Source organism: Myxocyprinus asiaticus, chromosome 24 (assembly GCF_019703515.2).
Source record: "Myxocyprinus asiaticus isolate MX2 ecotype Aquarium Trade chromosome 24, UBuf_Myxa_2, whole genome shotgun sequence".
Lineage (NCBI taxonomy): Eukaryota > Metazoa > Chordata > Actinopteri > Cypriniformes > Catostomidae > Myxocyprinus > Myxocyprinus asiaticus.
Window position 1 is genome coordinate 6,498,428 of NC_059367.1, and position 22,118 is coordinate 6,520,545.

At 39.1% G+C, this 22,118-nt stretch overlaps 1 protein-coding gene across 3 annotated transcripts in view; it reads left to right on the forward strand.

Annotated features, from left to right (window-relative positions):
* The window catches only part of LOC127415008 (plexin-B1-like), a 125,411-nt gene that overhangs the window by 38,871 nt on the left and 64,422 nt on the right, over positions 1 to 22,118 (forward strand). Inside the window, exon 2 of one of the 3 annotated variants that reach the window (XM_051653452.1) lies at positions 20,491 to 21,604. The exons of 1 other annotated variant lie outside the window; for it this stretch is intronic. In XM_051653452.1, coding sequence (XP_051509412.1) covers positions 20,507 to 21,604 — 1,098 coding nt within the window. In that variant the 5' untranslated portion in view covers positions 20,491 to 20,506. The remainder of the gene's footprint in view (positions 1 to 20,490; positions 21,605 to 22,118) is intronic. One more of the 3 variants, XM_051653451.1, reaches the window with a different exon arrangement.

Consider the following 22,118-nt stretch of genomic DNA (forward strand, 5'->3'; position numbering starts at 1 on the left):
ACAAGGTTCAAAACCCGATGATGCATCTTTATTTTGAGCTACAGGGTAGGTGCATGTCTGGCCAAAACTGTTCTCATCCTGTTGTCTTTCTCTAAAAGGAGTTTTGTATTTCTCTATATTTATTTTTAGATTTCCAATACACTAAAGCTCTTAAAGGAATAGTTCACCCAAAACATCCTGTTGTTGTTCACTCACCTTCATGTCCAAACTCGTATGCTGCTATTTAATTTGTGAAACACTAAGGGAGAATTTTTGAAGAATCTTTACACAACTCTTTTCCATGAAAGGACAGTGACCATGTCTGTCAATCTTCAAAAAGTTGTCCTTATGAATTATGTGCTACTTTCCAAGTCTTATGAAGCTATTTATGTGAGCAATGACTTGTGAATAGCAGCCATTTGTCCACAACAAATTACAGATTACTTCGCTAAAATTGTAGTCAAATTACTTTACTGATTGTGACATTGAAAAAGTAATCACATTACTAATTACTATACCTTTTAATTTACTTTCTAAAAACACTTCCGCACTTATTCAAAATAACATCTCTATTTTCTCCTTTTTGACCTTTAAACACAAGTCACACTCAGCACAACATGATTCTCCCTTAAAATGACTTGTAACGCAAACAGACATACATACTGTATGAACACGATTCATGTGTTAAATGTATTCTAAATAAATAATATTATTTTAGAAAAATATTTAACCCTAGTAATGTACTTAATCTGTAATCTGATTACAAGAATTTAATCAAATTGTGCTCTGCTATCCTTGTGTTGTGCGTACGCATCAACTGGGCTTCCCTCGAAATGCGAGCTCCATTGACAGGATATGTGCGAGCGCATCAACCGGGCATTCCTTAAAATGTGAGCTCTCGTGACAAACACAGAGCGGCTCACATGTGCAATTAATTCGGGCTTCCATCGATATCGTTGGGCATGCAACCCATTTGAATTTATGTGAGAATTTGTTATTTTAAAGTACCATGGAGAAATTCAACCATGTGAAACATCTTTACAATGCCGACATTCTGAACAGCACTAATGAGGGAAAGCGAAACACCTGCCCAGCACTAGCATCAGCTATAAGACTTTACACATCTACACAGCAACACCCTTACTAACATTTATCCCAGTTAACTGTAACAGAATTTTTCATTACAACTGTGGAAGTTGTAGCCAAGAAAACCACGGATAGCACGGATAGTTGGAAACAAGTCATGGGTATGTAAGTATTTTGAATTGGACTAAACTGAAAAATTTGCTGCCATCAAACGTGTGATCACTTGTGTGTTACTTTATTTTTTATAGCATTTATCTGTATAATTTTTTTCAACATCTGAAGTACCTTATTTTGTTTTGGATGTCCCAGTGTGTATATACTGTATTTTGGTTGCATTTGAGGGCAAAAATTTTTTTTTATTGATTGTGTAAAATAGGCACATAATATCGGAATATCGATCGCAGGCCGAATCGAATCGTATCGGGGTAGACTTTGAAGTATCGGCAAATGTCGGATCGCAGGCCAAGAGAATCGATTCAAAATCGTATCGTGATGAAACGTCCGATTTACACCCCCATTAATTTGATTACATTAACTAATTACTTTGTAATCGGATTACACCCAACACTTCTTATGGTTGTCTCTGCATAATAATATGGGATAAAGAGCAAGTATTTTAACATAAAAAAAATAACACACTTTACCTTTAACATGTTTTCCACATTTGTGTGTTGTTTGTTTGCTGTAACTGTTGGCCTCTCTTTTAGATTTGCGTTCTGTCCCCAGTTTGAAATGCCTCCCATAACCAGCTATTTGAATAAAATAGATTATTGCTTTCAGGCATTTCTAACAGCTTTGCCCTTTGTTACGGAATATTAACACTCTGGATGTGTATTGATCTCTGATCTGGAATGTATGGGTTTGTGTGTGTATGTTAGGATGCATTTTTGTTTGAGTCTTTGCACCCCATTCACTGGTTGTCCTTGTGTGCCAGCATATTTGGACATGAAGAGCAGTTTAGAGTCCTCCTAACAAATCAGCATTGTTCTGTTGTGGGCTCAGTCCTTGGCTCTAGCAGTGTAAACAGACAACTGTTGGGTCGCTCCATTTGCTGCCAAAACTTCTTATGCGAACATACGCTCTGAGCCCATTCCTTCAAACACGGCCCTCCGCTGTCATACTGCACAGCTCTTTCTAATTCCGTACCATTGTCACACACAAACCGGTAGCGTTTTATTCGAAAGCGATTATAATTAAATGAGAGCCAATTCTCAATTTGCCAATTCGTGTTTCCTCGCATCTTTTCCTCCCCCTCACTTCATTATTTCAGGGATGGGTCCATTTTTGTTCCACCTGCCAATAATGGTTTCCACCCACCATCACGCAGATTTCCCCCCAATTACTGCATGACACCCTTTCACCTACATCCCCCCCCCCACCTTCAGTCTCTCTCTTTTCTCTGGTCACTCTGTCCGTCTTTGCCCCAGTCTGGTGCCTCCATCGCTGTGTTTTTGTGCGCTGGATTAATATTTTATGAGCTCCTTGATGACGGGTTTTCACTGCTGGGCAAACAGCCCAGCTGAGCTCTCCCTGGTCTCCTTGCATGCCTGCTCATCAGTAAGCCCGCTGGGGAGCCCTCCTCTCTCTAATCTCTCTCCCCTTCACTGACTCTCTCTCTTTCTATCACTTTCTTCTCTGGCACTAACTAAATACAATGAGCCATCGTGGTTTCTTTGCTGTGTCAAGAAGGAGCTGCTTTTGTGATGGGCCTCAGTTTAGATTCATTGGGGCCCTTAACTGATTAATTTCAGTACAACTATTGCAGTTTGTCTTGAGGAGGTGGGGAACAAGCACTGAAACATTTTGCAGAAAGGTGTGCATATGTTGCTCTAATGATTCTCCCTCTGGTGTATTTAAAATACATGCCTTTTAAATACACTTGTAGGGTGACACCGTGGGAAATGTCACAGCTGGGTGACATTTGTCAAATGAAGCCGAGCGGATAGTGAAGAATCTATTAAAGGATGTGCATTCAAGAGATCTGCATTCGTTTCTATTGGTATTGTGAACTCGACAGTATCCATGTCAAAACCCCCGGTGCAACAGAAACATGCGGGTGTCAAACCCCATCTGCTCCCTCCAGCTGCGGGGCGGAGAGGCGTGTCTGAGCCTCCCCCCACTCGCATCACACGAAATCCACCCAAGATGCGGCTTTAAATGCAGCGTGTTTAAATTCGTGCTTGGGAGAGTGAGCATTAAATATTGACAGGAGGTACCACATGCTAAAGTGAAGATTTGGGTTGGATTTAACAATTTTGAGTTTTACAAATATTTTGCAGCTTTCAAAAAAACACCCAAAGTAGCCAATGGAATTTTTTAACACAATTTTTATGATTTTATATCAACGTTGAATGTTACACCGGTTGGTTAGCATCATTTAGTTTTCTTATAGTGACATTTTGCTAATATAGTTTTAGAATTGGTACAAACTAAACCTATTTATTTATTTTTTTTAATGTAATGATTTTAATGATAATGGTCAGAGGGTTTTTTTCTAGCAAGGTTTTTACCTGCCATTTTATTTTGAAAAAAGCAAAAAGTGTTTTTTTTTTTTTTGGGGGGGGATTTTTCCCCTTTTTCTCCCAATTTGGAATGCCCAATTCCCAATGCGCTCTAAGTCCTCATGGTCGCATAGTGATTCACCTCAGTCCAGGTGGCGGAGGACGAATCCCAGTTGCCTCTGCGTCTGAGACAGTCAACCTACGCATCTTATCACGTGGCTTGTTGAGCGCGTTGCCACGGAGACATAGCGCGTGTGGAGGCTTCACGCCATCCACCGCGGCAACCAAGTTCAATTCACCATGCGCCCCACCGAGAACAAACCACATTATAGCGACCACGAGGAGGTTACCCCATGTGACTCTACCCTCCCTAACAACCGGGCCAATTTGGTTGCTTAGGAGACCTGGCTGGAGTCACTCAGCACGCCCTGGGATTCGAACTAGCGAACTCCAGGGGTGGTAGCCAGCGTATTTTTACCACTGAGCTACCCAGGCCCCAAAAAGTGTTTAATTAATTATTTTTCTAAATAAGCTTTTTGACAAGGGTAGTACAATTACGAATCACTGAGCGCGTTTACATGCATGTTCTTACAACTGTTATGATTAATAAGCCGACAATGTGTGTGGTCATGTAAACACATTAAACGGCTTTCCTTTATCAATGTAAGGTCATAAGCGGCTAAGAATAAACCGGTCCACCCTTGTAGATTTTTACCCATGACCTCGATTTCACGTTGCATGTAGACACCTTTAGCGCCATACTTACGGCTTATCCAATGTGCGCTAGTATTGTGCGCATGCGTCTTCACAGTTTGACTAAGCAGAGAATAACTCAATTATTTCAAATCTCATGTAAACACGTTTTTCTTGCTTTGTCTGATTTTTTTAAATGCGCTGATTTTTGGGAGTTATGAGCGTATTGGTGCGCATGTAAATGGGCTCACTGTTGATCCCATCTAAACAAAAATACACGTTTTTTTTATTATATGCAAATATGTGCATATTTAATAGCCTTAAAGATTGTGCCTAATTTGCATATTTTAAACATTTACATTTGTCACTGTACAAAAAAGCTTGTTCTTATATGTACTTTATGACAGTTTCATTTTCATCAAAGGTGATGTCATTTTGATAAAGCGATTTTAGTCGTTTTGCTAACTTTATCCATTTTTCTAATTTTCCCACACGCCCTCTATCCAAAACCCAGCCCCTCAAACACAGGTCAGCCAACCTAATGTCAGCATACCCGAGCGCAGAAAATGATTGACGAGCAGGAAGCGTTTCTGATTGGCTAACATGTACGTGCCGCTCCCAGATTATTATTATTATTATTATTATTTTATTTATTTTTTTGCTGTTTTATAAAACCTAGGCAATCACAGAGACATGTGAAAATACAACTATTTCTGTGACATATTTCAGGTAATGGGGATTATGGGCTATATTTAAAAAGTCGCTGAAAATAAATAATTTTAGCTTATTCACCTCTAGTGAGGACAAGCCCCGCCCACTTTACATGCGCCCCATTGAAAACTGTTTCATTTCGTGTTCTGGAAACCCCGCCCACTCCCTTCAGAGGCGCTCTTCTCCTCTTCTCTGAACGCCAGAGTCTGTGAGCCGCTTCGCAACAATGGGGTACACAGGCACAATGGGATTTACCGGGTTCACTTTTAAGAGCTTTTGTTGTTGTTGTTGTTGTTAAAAAATAACAAGTGTTTCGCTTTGACTTCAAAGAGGATGAAACGCAGTGCCGCTTATTGAAGTGAGTATGAAATGTGCGCTTGACAACTTTTGAGTCTTTTCTGTGTTTTTGAATCACGTGCGCTAAATTTGTTTCTCTATAGATGCTTTTCATGTCTTAAACTTGTCATTCAAAACACGCTCAGTGTTTGCTGTTCAAAGATAAGAAATGTGTAAGTTAAAGAAGGACGTTCTTTTGTGGCAAATGCTTAGAATTGTGTTACATTAAGTCACAGTGACATGTCAGTGAAGCTCTTAAAATATCTCGGGGTAATTACATTATTAAGGTATGGGAAAGAAGAACATTGTATTGTTTACATCATTTAACCCTTATGACTCTCATTTAGTATTTCATAGGCTTGCTTTCTGAGCGCTCAGCATAATGCATCTTTGTGTTCTGTTTGTTTCTGAGCATGTTCTGTTCTAACTTTATATTTCATAACCTTTCAGAAGGTTCACTGCAGTCAGAGACCTATGAGAATATTTATAGATTTTTTTTTTTTTTTTTTTTGCTCTTGCACTCAAGAATGAGCTTTAACAAGATTCACTCTCCCCACTTCAGAAAAAAACCTACAAAGAGGTTTTCATATTTTTTTCAAGTGCCTGTCAATGAAATGTGATTTATAAACATTTAAAACCAAGATTAAACTGTTTATGTCAAAGTCCTTTTGTTAACAACAGAACATGTGTTTTTTGTCTGAAGTGCTTTTGTTTATAACTACATAGTTTTTTTTTTTTATTTTCCATCATATTCATCACTTTTAAAAAAAAAATTGATCTGTACTTGTCATATATATATATACACACACACACACACATACATATAACTTTATGGAACTTATTTAGTCTGCCATTATCGATAAATAACTTGAATATTATTGCACTTGTAACAATATTATCAGACAGCTGTGTTGGCAGATTCCAAATGTATTCTCAAGACTCCAATTAGTCCAAGGTGACTAGTCAAAGACCCACAAATGCCATGCTAACCTGTTGTGGAGTGGATCTAATGTATTCAGGCTTAATTGGTAGATAACTAGATGTTTAATCACACATTTACTCTATGGTGTTTCCAGCTTTTGTGTCAGCAGCTTGCGGTTATTGTACCATTCCTCCGGGGAGGTGTGTATGTGCCACTTTAGGAGTCAGAATTGGGATACTGTCTCTTTGCCAAGCTCTACTAAGTTTCAGACCTGGAGAAATGAAATCTGAACATGGCTCTTTTTTCACTCTCTCTCTTGTTCACGCACACACACTCCTTTCCCACTCCACCCCTTGTTATGACTCCATTGTCTCACCTCTAAATGCCTCCTCCCTTTTAGTCCCACAGAAGTGGTAGGTTTTCACCTTGTGTTCAGCATATGGGGGATGTAATTTGCTGCTTGTGTTGACATTCTTTATTGTTTTGTGCACCCACAAACAAGTTATTTTCTGGGCTTCTCTGTTGTCCTTAATTTGAAATTGCATGCACTCCTGCGTATTTGCATTTTCTTTCCATCTTCAAAGGCAGCGTTTATCTCGTAAAATGTTTGGCTTGTAAACGCATTGGGGAACCTTTATTCAAAGTCATTACGCTCCCCAGCCAGGCAGACAAAACATACAGCTGTTGTTTTTTTAGCCTCTAAAACAGCTATTAAATAGGCTTTGTAATGTAAGAAGTAGTCTGTGAGTTCAGTGGCAGCTCCCTTCCTGTCATTTTCATGGAGCGAGCGTGTTTATCTGCCTCCATCAAGTAATTAATGTCGTAATTTTATGCATGCAGATGCTTGTCAAGGTGGTGATGAAGGCAGGGGCTGTTCACGAGTGAGAGAGTATGAAAGTGTGAAAATGAGAGCCGAGGGTGAAACTTAATAATTATCATCATACGGTTTGATGCTTCCAGAACTGTTTTTAAAATTCACCTAGAGTAGACCCACTTTTCGCACTCATCCAGCTTATGAATATAGATGCGCACCTTTCTAACCTGCCAGAACTGCTGAATTTAATCACTGTAAAATTGAAATGGCAGCTTTTTTTGTAGGTTTACTTTACAATAATTAACTCTAGCTCGTTTTCAAAGAGCTAGCCCATGTCGTTTTCCTGCAGATTCGCAGAGTTTTCTAGCGATAAAAGCATGCTCATGCTCATATCTCCCATTGTGGTCATTATGGCTCATTACCATCAAAATAAGATGTCATCATATTTGTTTGTTCAGAGAGGTGATAATTACAGGGGAGCGGGAATGATTGGTTGCCTGACTCACTTTGTCCGACTGCATGTTTTTTTTTTTCACCAGAAATTCCTCTAGGATCCAAACAGCACGCCACAACACCCCGCTAACCTCTGCTCGCTGGCAGACTCTCCTTACTGTAGCGCCCCGATGATATCAGATATCTAGCATCTGCTGTGAAGTATGCGCGAAATATTCATGAGCTCAGTTGGAGACTATAAAGAAGAGATGAAGAGCCGGCTTTGGAGGAAACAGAGGACAGATTGCAACAGCGAGATAAAGACTGTTGAGTTGACGTGGAGGGAGGGAGTTAAAAAAAAATACTAAGATTAAGTAAATATGAAACTGAGAGATTGTCTAGTATAAAATATTAGAAATCTGAGTTTCCTACAACTGTCTCTGATGAAATATGCAAGAGGTTACATTGTTAATCGTTGTATATTATCACACTCCCCTTCGCTCTCGGTTTCCATTCTTCAAACAGCTAGACGCTCTGTTTTTTTTCTTTCTTTCTTTTCAATTTTCCCCACCTTCATTCTACCCACACTCCTCTGTATCCATATTTCCCAAAGTATCACCCCCCTCGCTTGTGCGTGGAGTATGGAAATGAGAACTTGCCCCCCACCCTTCCCTCCGCACAGAGGTGGTGATTAACCACTGCACACCCCAGGCACGCTCTCTCTCTCTCTCATACACACACACACTTATGCTTGGTGTGCTGACACTTTCATGCCTGGCATCAAAGAGACTTGTAAATCCCAGTCACTCTCACTTTCAGTGTGCGTTCAAAGAGCCAATGCCAGCTGTAATAATCGCTGGCATCTCCGCAATGTGCCCGTCTCCAAGAGACGGTAAGATGTGTTGCGAGACACTTTGTCTTTGTCTCGCACCACTTTTCCAGGTTAATTTCCACTGTAATACTTCACCCTGACACCTGCCGTAGCATGACACAATCTCACCTGACCCCACCTGCTGTGGCAGCCCACCCGATCAGTGCACTCTTTGTGCAACAGATGCAAACGTTATGAAAAGCCATCTTTTCTCAGAGGGCCACGCCTTGAACTTAAGGGAAGGTGATTACAATTAAGCAAAAATGCCAAGACATTTTGCAAGATTGGAATAATTAGAAGTCATTCATTTACAACATGCTGCTACATGCAGAACTTAGCAATAAACCAGCACCATTAGATCACATTTAAAGATTGCAGACTGTAGAGTACTGTCAATTCAGTCACTGTGGTTTAAATGAAGAGAGAAGTTTTGTTTGATACGTTGTGAAAAGACGAGAGACAGTGATGTATGTCATGAGACACTTTGCTTTTGTCTTGCATCAGAATTCCAGGTTTATTTCTGCAGAAATTCCTCACTGTTAGCATGGCACAATGTCTCTGCACCCCACTCGTTGTAACTGCCCACCCAGCTTTTACCCTCTTTGTGTTGCATATGAACAGATGCAAAATGAGGTGCAAACATTTTAACGTAGAAGTTTTGATGGATCAGTATCAATCAGGCCGATAAATCAATCGATATTTGCCCATTTTGAGATGATCCGCATCTGTGTTAGTTCTAAAATTTACTGACAGCCTAGTCTATGGTTAATGCAATTTTTACAGTTTTTTTAATATATATATTTTTGTGAATTTTGAGGAAATATTCTGTAATAGATCTATTGACCAGACCGATAAAACGGTTAACAATTGGTCATTTTGAGATTATCGGCAGATAACCGTGTCAGTTAAAAAATCGATATTTGGCCATTTTGAGATGATCCGCATCTGTGTTAGTTCTAAAATTTACTGACAGCCTAGTCTATAGGTAATTGCAAATTTTTCTGTTTTCTATTACTTTTTGAGAATTTCGAGTAAATGTTCTGCGATAGACCAATATATCGCCCTGGGGTGCATTTCCCGTACAACGACGTAACTCACTGCTTAACCACCATAGTACGATGCATTGTTGTAGAAATTAACAAGCTAGTCAAGACTGTTTCCCGAAACCGTAGTAACTATGTTGCACATCCATCGGTTGAACCACGTTGGTTGAGCTGTCGTTAATGACGTTACTCATGGGGTGGAGTAATAACTTCCGCAAATATTAAATTATAATAGCTCATTTACACATATGCCAGAAAGCCATTTGATGCGAGAAAGCTGCTGAAGACAAGAAAGTGGCATGCACTTTGTAATGCGACAGGTGCATTGCGCTGCAATAGATGGGTTTCCCTCTGTAATAGACTTTAGTGTTCCCAGACGCACTTGAGCATATGCACATATGCACTCTCCAAAAACAAATTAACGGCACTTATGCTTTAAAATACATAAAAGCCATGTTCTCCGACAGAAACCATGTGATCAGGGTTGGGGAGTAACGGAATACATGTAACGGGATTACGTATTTAAAATACAAAATTGAAGTAACTGTATTCCTCCTATAGTTACAATTGAAATCATTGGTAATTAGAATACAGTTACATTCAAAAAGTATTTTGATTACTGAAGAGATTACTTTGCATTTTATTGTCATTTGTTTCATTTAATATTTAGTCCTTTCAGATGGAAAACATTTATACATATAAATGATGCGATCCAAAGTGCATTTGAACAGCGGTGAAACACTTTCTTATGATGTGTTACATTCATACGAGCAGACAGAGAAGTAAGTTTGAAGTAAGTTTGGAGCAGAAGAAATAGAAATAAACCTTGTGTAAATTGTCAGCTTTATGCCAAGCTAAAATGCTATTTCTAACCATTTTACATGCAGGTTACCAGGCACGATCATATTGTTTTATCAAGAAAAGCCACGTTGTATCATATACATAATCATAAAAATCCTTAAAGCAAGATCAATTTGATTTATCTTGTTTTAGAAGCAACACTGTATAAGATATTTAGGTTTTTCAGAGAATGTATTTTTAACGTGTATTTTGTCTTACTGTACTGGCAGAGTTTTTATAGTCAAAACAAGTGAAAAAATCTACCAGTGCTGAAGAAGTAATCCAAAGTATTTAGAAAACGTTACTAACCTTGAGTAATCTAACGAAATACGTTACAAATAAAATTTTACAGCATGTATTCTGTAATCTGTTGTTTAATACATTTAAAAAGTAACCCTCCCAACCCTGCATGTGATAAAGCACTTTCTCTTAACAGCCTTTGATCCCTTAAAAGGCTGCACTTGCATTTACATGACGTTTCAGAACGCCACTTTCTGCAAAATCCTGGAATGAATTGTATTCTTAAATGCATGTAAATGGTCAAAGTGTTGACAGAAAAAAAAAATAATATATATATATATATATATATATATATATATATATATATATATATATATATATATATATATGGAATGAAAGATATAGAAACCTCAGTGAAGTCAAATGATGTCCACACAGCAATCAAGGAACTATGCTTCTAACCACAAGTTGCGATGCTGTATGCGAATGTTTGTTAAAACTGCGGTTTCGAGAAACACCAAATCGTTGAACTATGTTGGTAATGATGAAACTTGTGTCCATTGTTGTCTAACGATGTTTTTGGGAATCGCACACCTGGGTGATAAAACAGTCAATAATTGGCCATTTTGAGATTATTTGCCGATAACCGTGTCGATTCCAAAATCTTCTGACAGCCTAGTCTATAGATAATGCACATTTATCTGTTTTCTAAAAATTTTAATACAAGTAAATTCGAGTAAATATTCTGTGATAGATGAATATAACGACCTGGATGACAAAATGGTCAATAATTGGCCATTTTGAGATAATCGGCATTGGCTGATAACCATGTCAGTTCCAAAAGCTACTGACATGGATGATGCACATTTTTCTGTTTATATATATATATATATATATATATATATATATATATATATATATATATATATATATATATATATATTTTTTTCTTTTTTCTTTTTTTTGGTGAATTGTGTAAATATTCTGTGATGGATCAATATATCAACCAGACTGATTAAAAAAAAGTCAATAATTGGCCATTTTTTTTATTATTGCATTGGCTGATAACCTTGTCAGCACCAAAATCTCATGACAACCTTGTCTATGGATAATGCAACAAATAAAAATCTAATGTTTTTTTGTTAATTGAGTAAATATTCTGTAAAAGATATTGATTTAATTCAGTCATTTATTTGTACATCTCAGTTGCCATAATTAAGTTGTATAAGCTTGTATCCCATTTATATTGCCTTTATACCAGCTATCGGCCAGCCTGCTCTCTATTTATTAGTATCGCATAGGCCATTGAAAAATCCATATTTTGGTCAACCACTACTTGGTTCACACCTTAAACTTATGGAAAAATACATGAAATTGACTAAAAATTTCCTGTCAGATGTTGTGCTTTAAATTGGGAGAGATGTCATTGTCAAATGCATAGTGAAAGGCTGCTGAAGCGATTCCTTCCTCTGATAGCGCAAACACACAGCATGGGTGGGGTTTGCACGTCTGTCTGCTGGCTCACCCCCATGGAGAAGTCATGGCCTCAGAAGCTCTTCGCTCTTTTTTTGGAACACATGCAGACTACATTTTTGCTGCATGTCTGAATGTGCCGGCTTCATGCTTTGTGTGATGTCCTTCAAATTTGTGTTTGCTTATAGATGTGTGTGTGCACGTGTGTGTCTGTCTGGAAATGTGTATGACAGTGCTTTGTGTCTGCGGTTGTGTTTAAAGCTCTGTTACGTTGTGTAGTCAAGAATTAGACACGCATACACGCTATAATTGCTAGTGTTTCTGTTTCTGTGGGTAATGAGTGTTGAGTGAGCTCAGCAACCCTGCCAGTATGTTCTTTTTATAATATGCTGCTGTGTACAAGAGGAACTTATGGAGATTGAAATGAATAGACTGTAAACGCACACACAGAGAGAAGACAGGGGCGGCAGGAGCACTTCCAAGCAGGGTCAAGGGGTCAACCTGCAACGGAAATGGTTTTCCCTGGATTGGTTGCACCTTGTAGGAGTGATCAACTATGCTACCTCCATTTAAATGTTTTTTGCATTTACTAAAACATGTTATTAGTGATTATACTCTCATTATAGTAGCTATTGGTTGGGTTGTACAAAAGTATTCAGCAAAACCAACCTCCATTTATTTCCCGCCATTGTCAGATCCCAGTTCTTTGTGTGCGTGTAAGGAAGAGCTCGTCTCCAATATATATTCGGCTTCTTTTTTTTCCATTCCTCATCACAAAGGCAATAGCTTCTCCTCTCTCTTAGTCAATAGGGAGTGTGTTCTCTCTCCCATGATGCCCCGAAACAGTTATTATCATTTAAGTCAAAAACCGGAGATGAATGCTGATGCTGCAAAAGCTCAACCTAAATTCAAGCTGTGAAACTGCCTATTTTGACACTGTGAGAGACCTCCCGCTCTCCCGATTTTAATGCAATTTTATTCGGAGTCGTTCTCACCCTGTCTACTGCTGTTAGGAGGATCTGTGTTGGAACGGCAGCACTCAGGGTGGGTTTTTTTTAATCGTGCACTTTGTGTATCGCTTTTGCTCACCACTCTCAGTTACATTCTTGGGTGAGGATGTGGTTTAACTCACCCCCTTTAAATATTTTAGTTAAAGGTTGAAATACTTTCTTCGATCCCAGCTTAATATGTAGAGACAACTTTAAGTCAGGCATTCATAGGTTGATTTCCCAGAAAAGTATAAAAACTGTGGCTCTGCACAATAAAAAAATTGTTTAAACATCCCAACCAGCCGACATAAGCTCAACCAATGGTGTGAGTTTGGGGTGAGACTTTACTATTTGATCGGCCAATGAAAGATGAGGGGGAATGTTCAGGCAACCTGTTTCAAAACGGTCAATATTTTTGCAATTCTGTTTGGTGGTGCACAAATTACAGACTTCACCTTTAAATAAAACTCTCTAGGGCTCCTCGGTCATTTAAGAATGACACTTCTGGCTTTTAAATATTGTATATGTTTTTATGACTTTATTACCCTTTAAAGAGGTCAAATCCTTTTTTTCCCCACTTAAAATGTTAATCAAGCTTTCGTAATGTAGTTTTTAGTGGCCGTGTTTTTCTATATAAAACAATGTGCTACATGGACATCTTTGGCTGTTGCGCCACGTTTCTCCGTTTTCTCGGTGTCTCATGCAGGAGTTCTGCACTTTTCAGACATGTGCCAAGTTAAAAAGAACTTCTTTCAAAAACGCATACAGAGACACCTGCATTCTGTTCTATTCATTGCAGTCCACGTGTTTGGAGTAAATGGCCCCTTACATGACCATTATCCACCCTCTCTCAGACCTTGTCCACACTAATGCGTTTTGAAATGAAAACGTATAAGTGTGGACATGGCCTCAAGTTGTGCTGCCTCTAGCTTTTTTAAATGGAAGAATGTGTTTGGTGTGAACGGACCCTTACATGACGATTTTCTACCCTCTCTCAGGCCACATCCACACTAATACATTTTCATTGGAATACACATACATTTCGCTATGTTTACATCTCTCTTCCACACTAGAATGGCTTTTTGCTCCACCGGAAACGGTGTGTTGAGTTTTGAGTTCTGAAAGTTAGAGTATGTTCACATAGCCTACATCAAACTCTTGCACTTACTATTTTTATTAAAAGATCAAGGAACATTTTTACATTTTTCATGATATGTAAAAGTGCTCTAGAATCTTTGGTTTTTGCTGACTGCGGAATATGTAAAGGATGTATCATTAAATTCCATGTATCATCCCACTCTAAATGCAAGTCAGCATTATTTAGAGTTTCCTGATCCTGTTGTGCCAGTCCTTGATGAAGCAGGTCGTGACTGAGGATTAAAAACCAACTGACGGCCCTTAGCCCCTGTAGTCCCATTCCTTTTGATCGTGTTCATTAAACGCAGATAACACAAGTCTGCACACTATACAAGAGTAGCTGCACAAGGTGATATTTAGCTTTCAGCTCTCATAAACAAAGTGCAGTGTGAACTCTCCAATCCAAAGCCTAATTGAAAAGTGGATAATCTTGCCAGCATGTCAGACTGTCCTTTTCTTACTCACCATCCCTTTGAAGGTGTAGACGAGTTAAAATGTTATGCATACTGATAGACTCCTGCTTCTCTGAAATTTTTTTTGTACCCGTCCTCTCCTTTGCTCTCTCTCTCCATCTCTCATGTACCAGGCCCTCAAGACTTCTTCACTGCTGTGATATGAATTAAAGATGAATCTCTCTCATTTTTTCCCTGTATACCAGTAACTTTCATGCTACATACTGTGTCCTCTGATACTTTTTCTCCTTCAAAAAGTTTGCTAATCATTTTCAGCGTACTGATAAAAACTAGTCAAGCCTCTATCTTGACTTGACTTTTTAGTAGTGCTTGCTTGCTAAGGCAAGCATCACTATTATTACTATTGCTCATATTTAGGGTTAGGTATTTGAACAAACTACTAACCATATGTATTAAAACTTTGGCACATAACTTGTTCCGAGTCGGACATGAATAATGCCTCAAATCATGTGACTTGTTGTGGTGTGCTATTACTTTTCTAAGCAATTGGATGATAAAATATAAGTGAAAAAATCCTATAGACTTATCTAAGATATCTAGTGCCAATATAAAACCACCTAGCAATGCCTTAGCAGCTGCATGGAACACCCTAGCAACCACATAGCTTTGTGTTAAAAATCCATTTAAGAACACCTTAACCCCGTTTCCACCTGGTATTAAGATGCGTTTCGGGTGATCCGATCACATGTGGTCAGCCCTAAATAAAGGTCTAAACGTGACCTGCGTGAAGTTGGCCCCCCACCCAACGCAAAACGTTGGCAAAATAGTCTCGATTGTTTGTGCTCTGTTTGTGCTGTAAAAATTTTAGTTTGTGCTGCTTCGGTTTTTTAGATATTAAAATCATATTTATAGGTCATTCTGAGTTTCACTGAGCCCCCCCACATGCTCCAAATTCACCCCAAGTAGTCTCGTTTGTTTGTGCTTCGTTTGTGCTGGTTTGTGCCGGTAAAAGTTTCATTTGTGCTGCTTCGGTTTTTTAAATATTAGACATTGAATTATAGGCGATGATGTCACCAGCCCCCCCACATGCTCTAAATTCACCCCAAAGAGTCTCGTTTGTTTGTGCTTCATTTGTGCTGGTTTGTGCCAGTAAAAGCTTTGTTTGTGCTGCTTCGGTTTTTTAAATATTAGACACTGAATTGTCTATGTATTATAATAAAATAATACATAATACACTATGTATTATTTTATATATAAATTACTTACCCCAAACCTTTGAATGGTTGTGTTTCATGGTTTCCATAAAAAAAAAAAAAAAAAAAAAAAGCAGCACAACTGTTTTCAACTGGTAATAATAATGAATGTTTCTTGAGCAGCAAATCAGCATATTAGAATGATTTCTGAAGGATCGTGTGACACTGAAAACTGAAGTAATGATGCTGAAAATTCAGCTTTGATCACAGGAATAAATTACAGTTTACTAAATATTCAGATAGGAAACAACTGTTTTACATTGGAATAATATTTCACAATATTACAGTTTTACTCTGTTTTTGATCAAAAAAATGCAGCCTTGGTAAGCAGAAGAGACTTCTTTCAGAAACATTAAAAAATCTTAATGTTTTCAAACTTTTGACTAGTACGATATATATGTATGTATGTATGTATGTATGTATGTATGTATGTGATGTATGTGTGTGTATGTGTGTGTGTATATATATGTATATATATATATATATATATATATATATATATATATATATATATAATATATATACATATGTGTGTATGTATGTGTAAACTCGTGACTCAATGAATTAAGAATGAAGCCAAAATGATTTTACTTTTGAAATTTAATTACTGTGTACTATCGAACATCCATTAACACAAATAATGGATCTTTAAAAACTTAAACTTAAAAACGTGATGATTTATCACGTGTCCAGATGCCAGGCTTAAAATCGTGTATTCCCTTTTTTGTGTTTTAGAGAACTTGTTGTTTTATTTAACAGTTTCAGGCATGAATTCAATCCATTTCTGAAATGAAACTTCAAGATCAAAAGTCCAGCAATCTTTTGGTCTGGGTGAAAGGGACCCTGGCTCAAAATCAGTGTCATCACTACTGCCATTTGTTTTATGATCACATTCATGAGTAAACCCTAAAGCAGTCCAGATGTTGTGTCTATTTAATTTAACAAAAGTGTATAGAGCCTTAGCAGTGATTTTGTTTTCTAGCTGCTTACTAAGCTCTGTCCAGATGCTCTGATTAGGCATAGTTATGTTGCCATTTTGGACTATGGCCTCTTTTGATGAACACAGGACAGTGAAAATGGAATCTGTCGACTGCTGGTTTCTTGGGCATCTGGAATAAGCAAAACATAATTACCCACTTAAATAATCCTGACTCAAAAAATGTCATGTTCAGTATAAACTTGTTTTCATGTATTACTGTATTGGTCCGAATATAAGGATAATATATTATAGTAATAATATATAAGGATAATATATCTTATATTAGGACCAATAATGTTGACCCCTAGATGCACAATGTATTCAAAAAACTAACATGGGTCACATGTGCAACTGTAATTAGCATATATTAGTATTAGCAATGAGTTTTCTGTTCAGTAAACATTGACAATCTTAGCTCTCTTGAATGTTGTACCATTATTCTTGAAGTTAACAAATAATATTGTAACTGACAGTGTTAAAACATTGTACTTACATTGGCCAGAAATGTGATTTAGTAACGACTTTTGTAGTTTGATTTATACCTACTTTTTCTCTACTAACTCTACACTGATTTCCACATCTTGAACAGAAGTGTCACTTGCGCCTAGTGTTGGCAGTGAAGTGTAGCAGATGATACTCCATGTAAATAAAGAAGTTAAATCAGGAAAGACCAGTGAATGAAGTAAAGATAGTTGTTTATTGAACAAATGATATGATGATTAGTCTTGACAGAAAGTCTTCGGCAATTCGACTCTAAAAGTGTGTTCATATCGAGGAGATTTGCGCTTTTGTTCTCGTGCCCAGAGCTGAGCGAAAGTGAGTGACAGAAAAAGAGTCCGACAGACACCAGATGAATATTGAGCTGCTGCTGTCTGAACACCAATAAAGTTTTTAATAAACACCATAGCGACTACAAAAACATTGATAAGGAGTTGTTGTATTAAAACATCTTCATCCAACATTTTGGTAAGAGATTGAAATGACAAACCCGAAAATAAAATGCTCACTGCTCATAAATCGTACTGACTACACACAAAACAAGATAGACCTATTTTAGAAATATATAATATAGTAACCTAATATATATTAATCAGAATGACCGAGACTGCTACTAACCTATATTTTGATTTTTGTGACCATTAAGTGATCCATTTTATTCTGTCAGTATTGTATTCAACAAATATCAGCATTTATAATTTGCCTAAAATTCAGTGTCTAATATTTAAAAAACCGAAGCAGCACAAATGAAACTTTTACCGGCACAAACGAAGCACAAACGATTGAGACTATTTTGGGTGAATTTAGAGCATGAGGGGGGGCTGGTGACGTCATCGCCTATAATTCAATGTCTAATACTTTAAAAACCGAAGCAGCACAAACAAAACTTTTACCGGCACAAACGAAGCTCAAACAAACGAGACTATTTGGGGTGAATTTGGAGCATGTGGGGTGCTGAGTGAAACTCAGAATGACCTATAAATATTATTTTAATAAAAAAAAAAACCGAAACAGCACAAATGAAAATATTTACAGCACAAACCAGCACAAATGGAGCACAAACGATTGAGACTATTTTGCCGACGTTTTGCGTTGGGTGGGGGGCCAACTTCACGCAGGTCTAAACGTGGTCTAAAATGTTTTGTGATCAATCACAAAAAACACTTATGAATGTGGTCAAAAACATATGTGCCCACATCGGATTTGAGGTGTAAAAGCTCATTCGTCCTGTATGCGTCTCGGCAGTGAAGTGCCGCCCTCACCTGTCAATCAACCGCTGCGCTAAAACAAGAGTTTAAAATTTGCCGTTTATGAACGGCCTTAAAAGGAAATAAATGTCTGATTGGAAAATTTTAAAAAGCAGATACATACACAATCAAGAGAGCTTTATGGATCTTTAGTGTGTCTGATATCAACACAGATGAGATGCACAAACACCTGAAGCTTCTTTAATACAGGTCATCCACTAAAATACCATAATTCTGCTTGACATGTTTTGTTTGTGCTTAGATTAAATTTCAAACGCATCTGGAAGAAACAGGGCACAGTTTTTTCGGGTTTTCTTTGTCTTTTCTGACTTTGTTGCGCTTTATTATCATGCAGTAACACACTGACATAGTGATTGATGTATGTCGTAATGAAACAGAGACCCTCCCCTCCAAATCCAAACACAAGTGGTCACAGGAGACGCATTTAAGTGACCAGGTGTAAACAGCGACATGTCTCACCTGACCACATGTGATCGGATTGCCTGAGACGCATGGGGTCTTAGTAATTGCATAGCCACACCCTGGCAACCACCCACAGCACCCTAACAGCCACCTAGCACACCTAACCCCAACCTAGCAACCAACCAGATCACTGTAGTAAAAACTATAGCATTGTGCTAAAAACCATTCAGAACAACTGGCTACCACCCACAACACCAGCAACGCCCTAGCAACCATCCCGAGCACCTTATCAACCACATAACATTGTACTGAAAACCACTCTGAAAACCCCCAGGCTAAAATCGGTCACATTTTCTTCAGAAAATTTAAATATCTCGTTTTATTGGTGTGAAGTAAGATGCAGTGTTACTTTGTTTATTTTCTCTGTCTTTCATTCAAAGGTTCCTAACTGAATGTAACAGCTGCTGCTCATGGCTTTCGACTGGTTAATTTAAAGCATGTGTGTGAATCAGCAGTCAACACGCACTGTTTTCTCGGGTTCATCGGTAAAACCAGAAAGGCAACAGCTACAGGCATCATGCATAATTTAGCACCTAACTTCACATCTCCATTACTTTTTATCTATCAGTGCTTTCTCATATTTTCGCACTCACTCCCTTTCTCCCTGTTTTGCGCTGCCCCCCTTACTCTTTACCGTCTAATCTTGATAATTCCAAGGAACGCTCAAATCACTCTTATGTCATCTTGTGGCAGTGAGGATAGGTTGGAAACCGGTGAGTCTGACACTCTAAAACCAACGGAAACACCCTCAAGGGATTTTTATGATAACAGAGTCCACATTTTGCTCGCTTTGGTATGTTTTATCAGCCGCTGTTCTTGTGTTTGCTGCTTATACGCTGGCAAACACTCTTTTATGAGTTAGCCTCTAGTATTCTTGCATGTTTTTTGGTCTTTTTGTTGCGCTGGACCAAAGCTGGCAGTCTCAGTCAAGCATCTTTCGCTGCCTGTGTGAAGGTGGCAGAACTTTGAAGAACAAAAGAATGTGTTTGAAGCCTGTAGTCTTTGTGTTGCATGGTGATAGGTATTCTCCTGTGGTGTTTTTGTGATAACTTACCATTTGTCTTCTCTCTTTTTCTTCCCCCTCTTTCTCTATATCTTTATTTTCTTTTTCTATCTCCCTCCACGTACCCATCTGAATCATGTCCCCTCTCTGGTTTCTGCTAACACTGAATATCTCACTTTGCTTTCTGACTCTCTTCCTTCCTTTCTTCCTTCCTGTGCATGTGTAACTTAATTTTCCATACCCTCTTCCTTGCTGTCTTTTCCCTCTTGTTCCACCTCTACACCTTCCACCTTGCTTTCCACAACTTTCTTTGTGGGTTCTACGCCTGTTGCCTTTACTTTTCTCCACTATCATTCTGACTTCCTATTTTGTTCTCTAACTTTCATCTGTTGCTTGCATTCTTACCCTAAACCTTTCTGCCCTGTTCTAAATAAACTTTTATTCCTATTGTTTCATTCTTGTCTTAACCCGCCATTTTTATTTTTTTTCATGCATCTTTTCAACTGTCCTCTCACTCTCTTTTCTTGATCTTTATCTATCTCTTCAGCAGGTGAGGGGGTGCCATGCCAGCTGCTGCTCCCCTGTTGCTGCTCCTCGCCAACCTGTGGTGGCCTCTGGTGTTGGCCCACGGTCATCCTCACAGCTCCCCCACATTCACCTCCCTCGATGGCTCCCGCTTCAATCACCTCCTGCTCGACAATTTCTCAGGACAGGTCTACGTGGGGGGAGTTAATGTGCTCTATCACCTCTCGGAAGACTTGCAGCTGCTTTCAAGGGGCAAAACCGGGCCCAAACTGGACAGTCCGGACTGCCTTCCCCCCATCGACCCCACCGATTGCACTCACGCTGAAACCACAGACAACACCAACAAACTTCTTTTATTAGAAGAAGTGGAAGGAGAGCGTCCACTCAGCCTGATCGTGTGTGGGACGGTGCTACAAGGTATCTGCGAGAAGCGGAGTCTGGAGAATGTCTCACAGGTCCTGTACAAGACCGACAACCCCGTGGACACTCAGTATGTGGCCGCAAACGATCCTCGTGTGTCCACGGTGGGTGTGGTGGTGGAGCAGAAAGGAGTTTTGCTTATGCTCGTTGGGCGAGGCTACACCAGTAAAGGACCCGGTGGTATTCCACCAATCACTATGCGCCGTTTGGCACCAATCGGCCAAAACTCTGTGCCAGCGTTCTCCCACGAAGAACTTGGTAAGCTGGTCGTCGGTAGCTACTCGGAATACAACAACCACTTTGTGAAAGCGCTCCACCACAACAATTACGTCTACTTCGTTTTCTCTCGGCGCGATGTGTGGGGTAAACGGGAGTACAGGACATATGTTTCAAGGCTCTGTGCAGGTGACCCCAATTTCTACTCATATGTGGAGGTGCCGCTCTCCTGCGTTGGAGGATACAATCTGGCACAGGCAGCTGTGCTTGGCATGCACTGTGAACAACCTGCGTTGTTTGTGGCCATGGCCATGGGGCAAGCATCGACCCCCACGCCCACAGACAGGTCGGCTCTTTGTGTGTACAAGGTGGAAGAGCTGGATAAAGCTCTGCATGGTGCTCAGCTGCTGTGTTACACACAGGAGGGTAAAGACAGCAATAACAAGGAGAAGGCTTACATTGAGTACGAAGTGTCTTCCAGTTGCTTGAAACTCCCGCAGGTAAGTCATTGCACCCGGTTAACAGCCATTGCTCAAAGAGGATTAGAACCTCTTTAAATTCATCATCTTGTTCTCAAAGGGCCTTTGATGCACATGCCAACTGATCCATCAACATTTTTTGTCCGTTTTTTTGTTTAGGCCAGTGTTAAACAAATCTCGCCCACCATCCACTACCCAAAATAAAGCAATACCTCTGTAGAACCCTCACGCAATTGCATAATTCCAACATTAGCAATTAGCAAGCGGCATTCACTGCTTTTTGGCAGTAGCTTGCTCTTAAATAGCTCCTTATTTATCACCGGTCTCAGCCATAGTCGTACCAGCCTACCTCAGCGTGGCTTCAAAAGACTTTCCACTAGCAGACGGGGGGAGTGGCAGCGCGATTGTACTGGTTTTAATGAAGGTTAAATGCGCAACTAAAGAGCAATAAGTAGGAATATGCAGCCAGGGAAAACAACGAGATGTCGGCCCATTAGCTGGGTCGTGTAAGACAGCAGGGCGGTGTGGTTTCTTA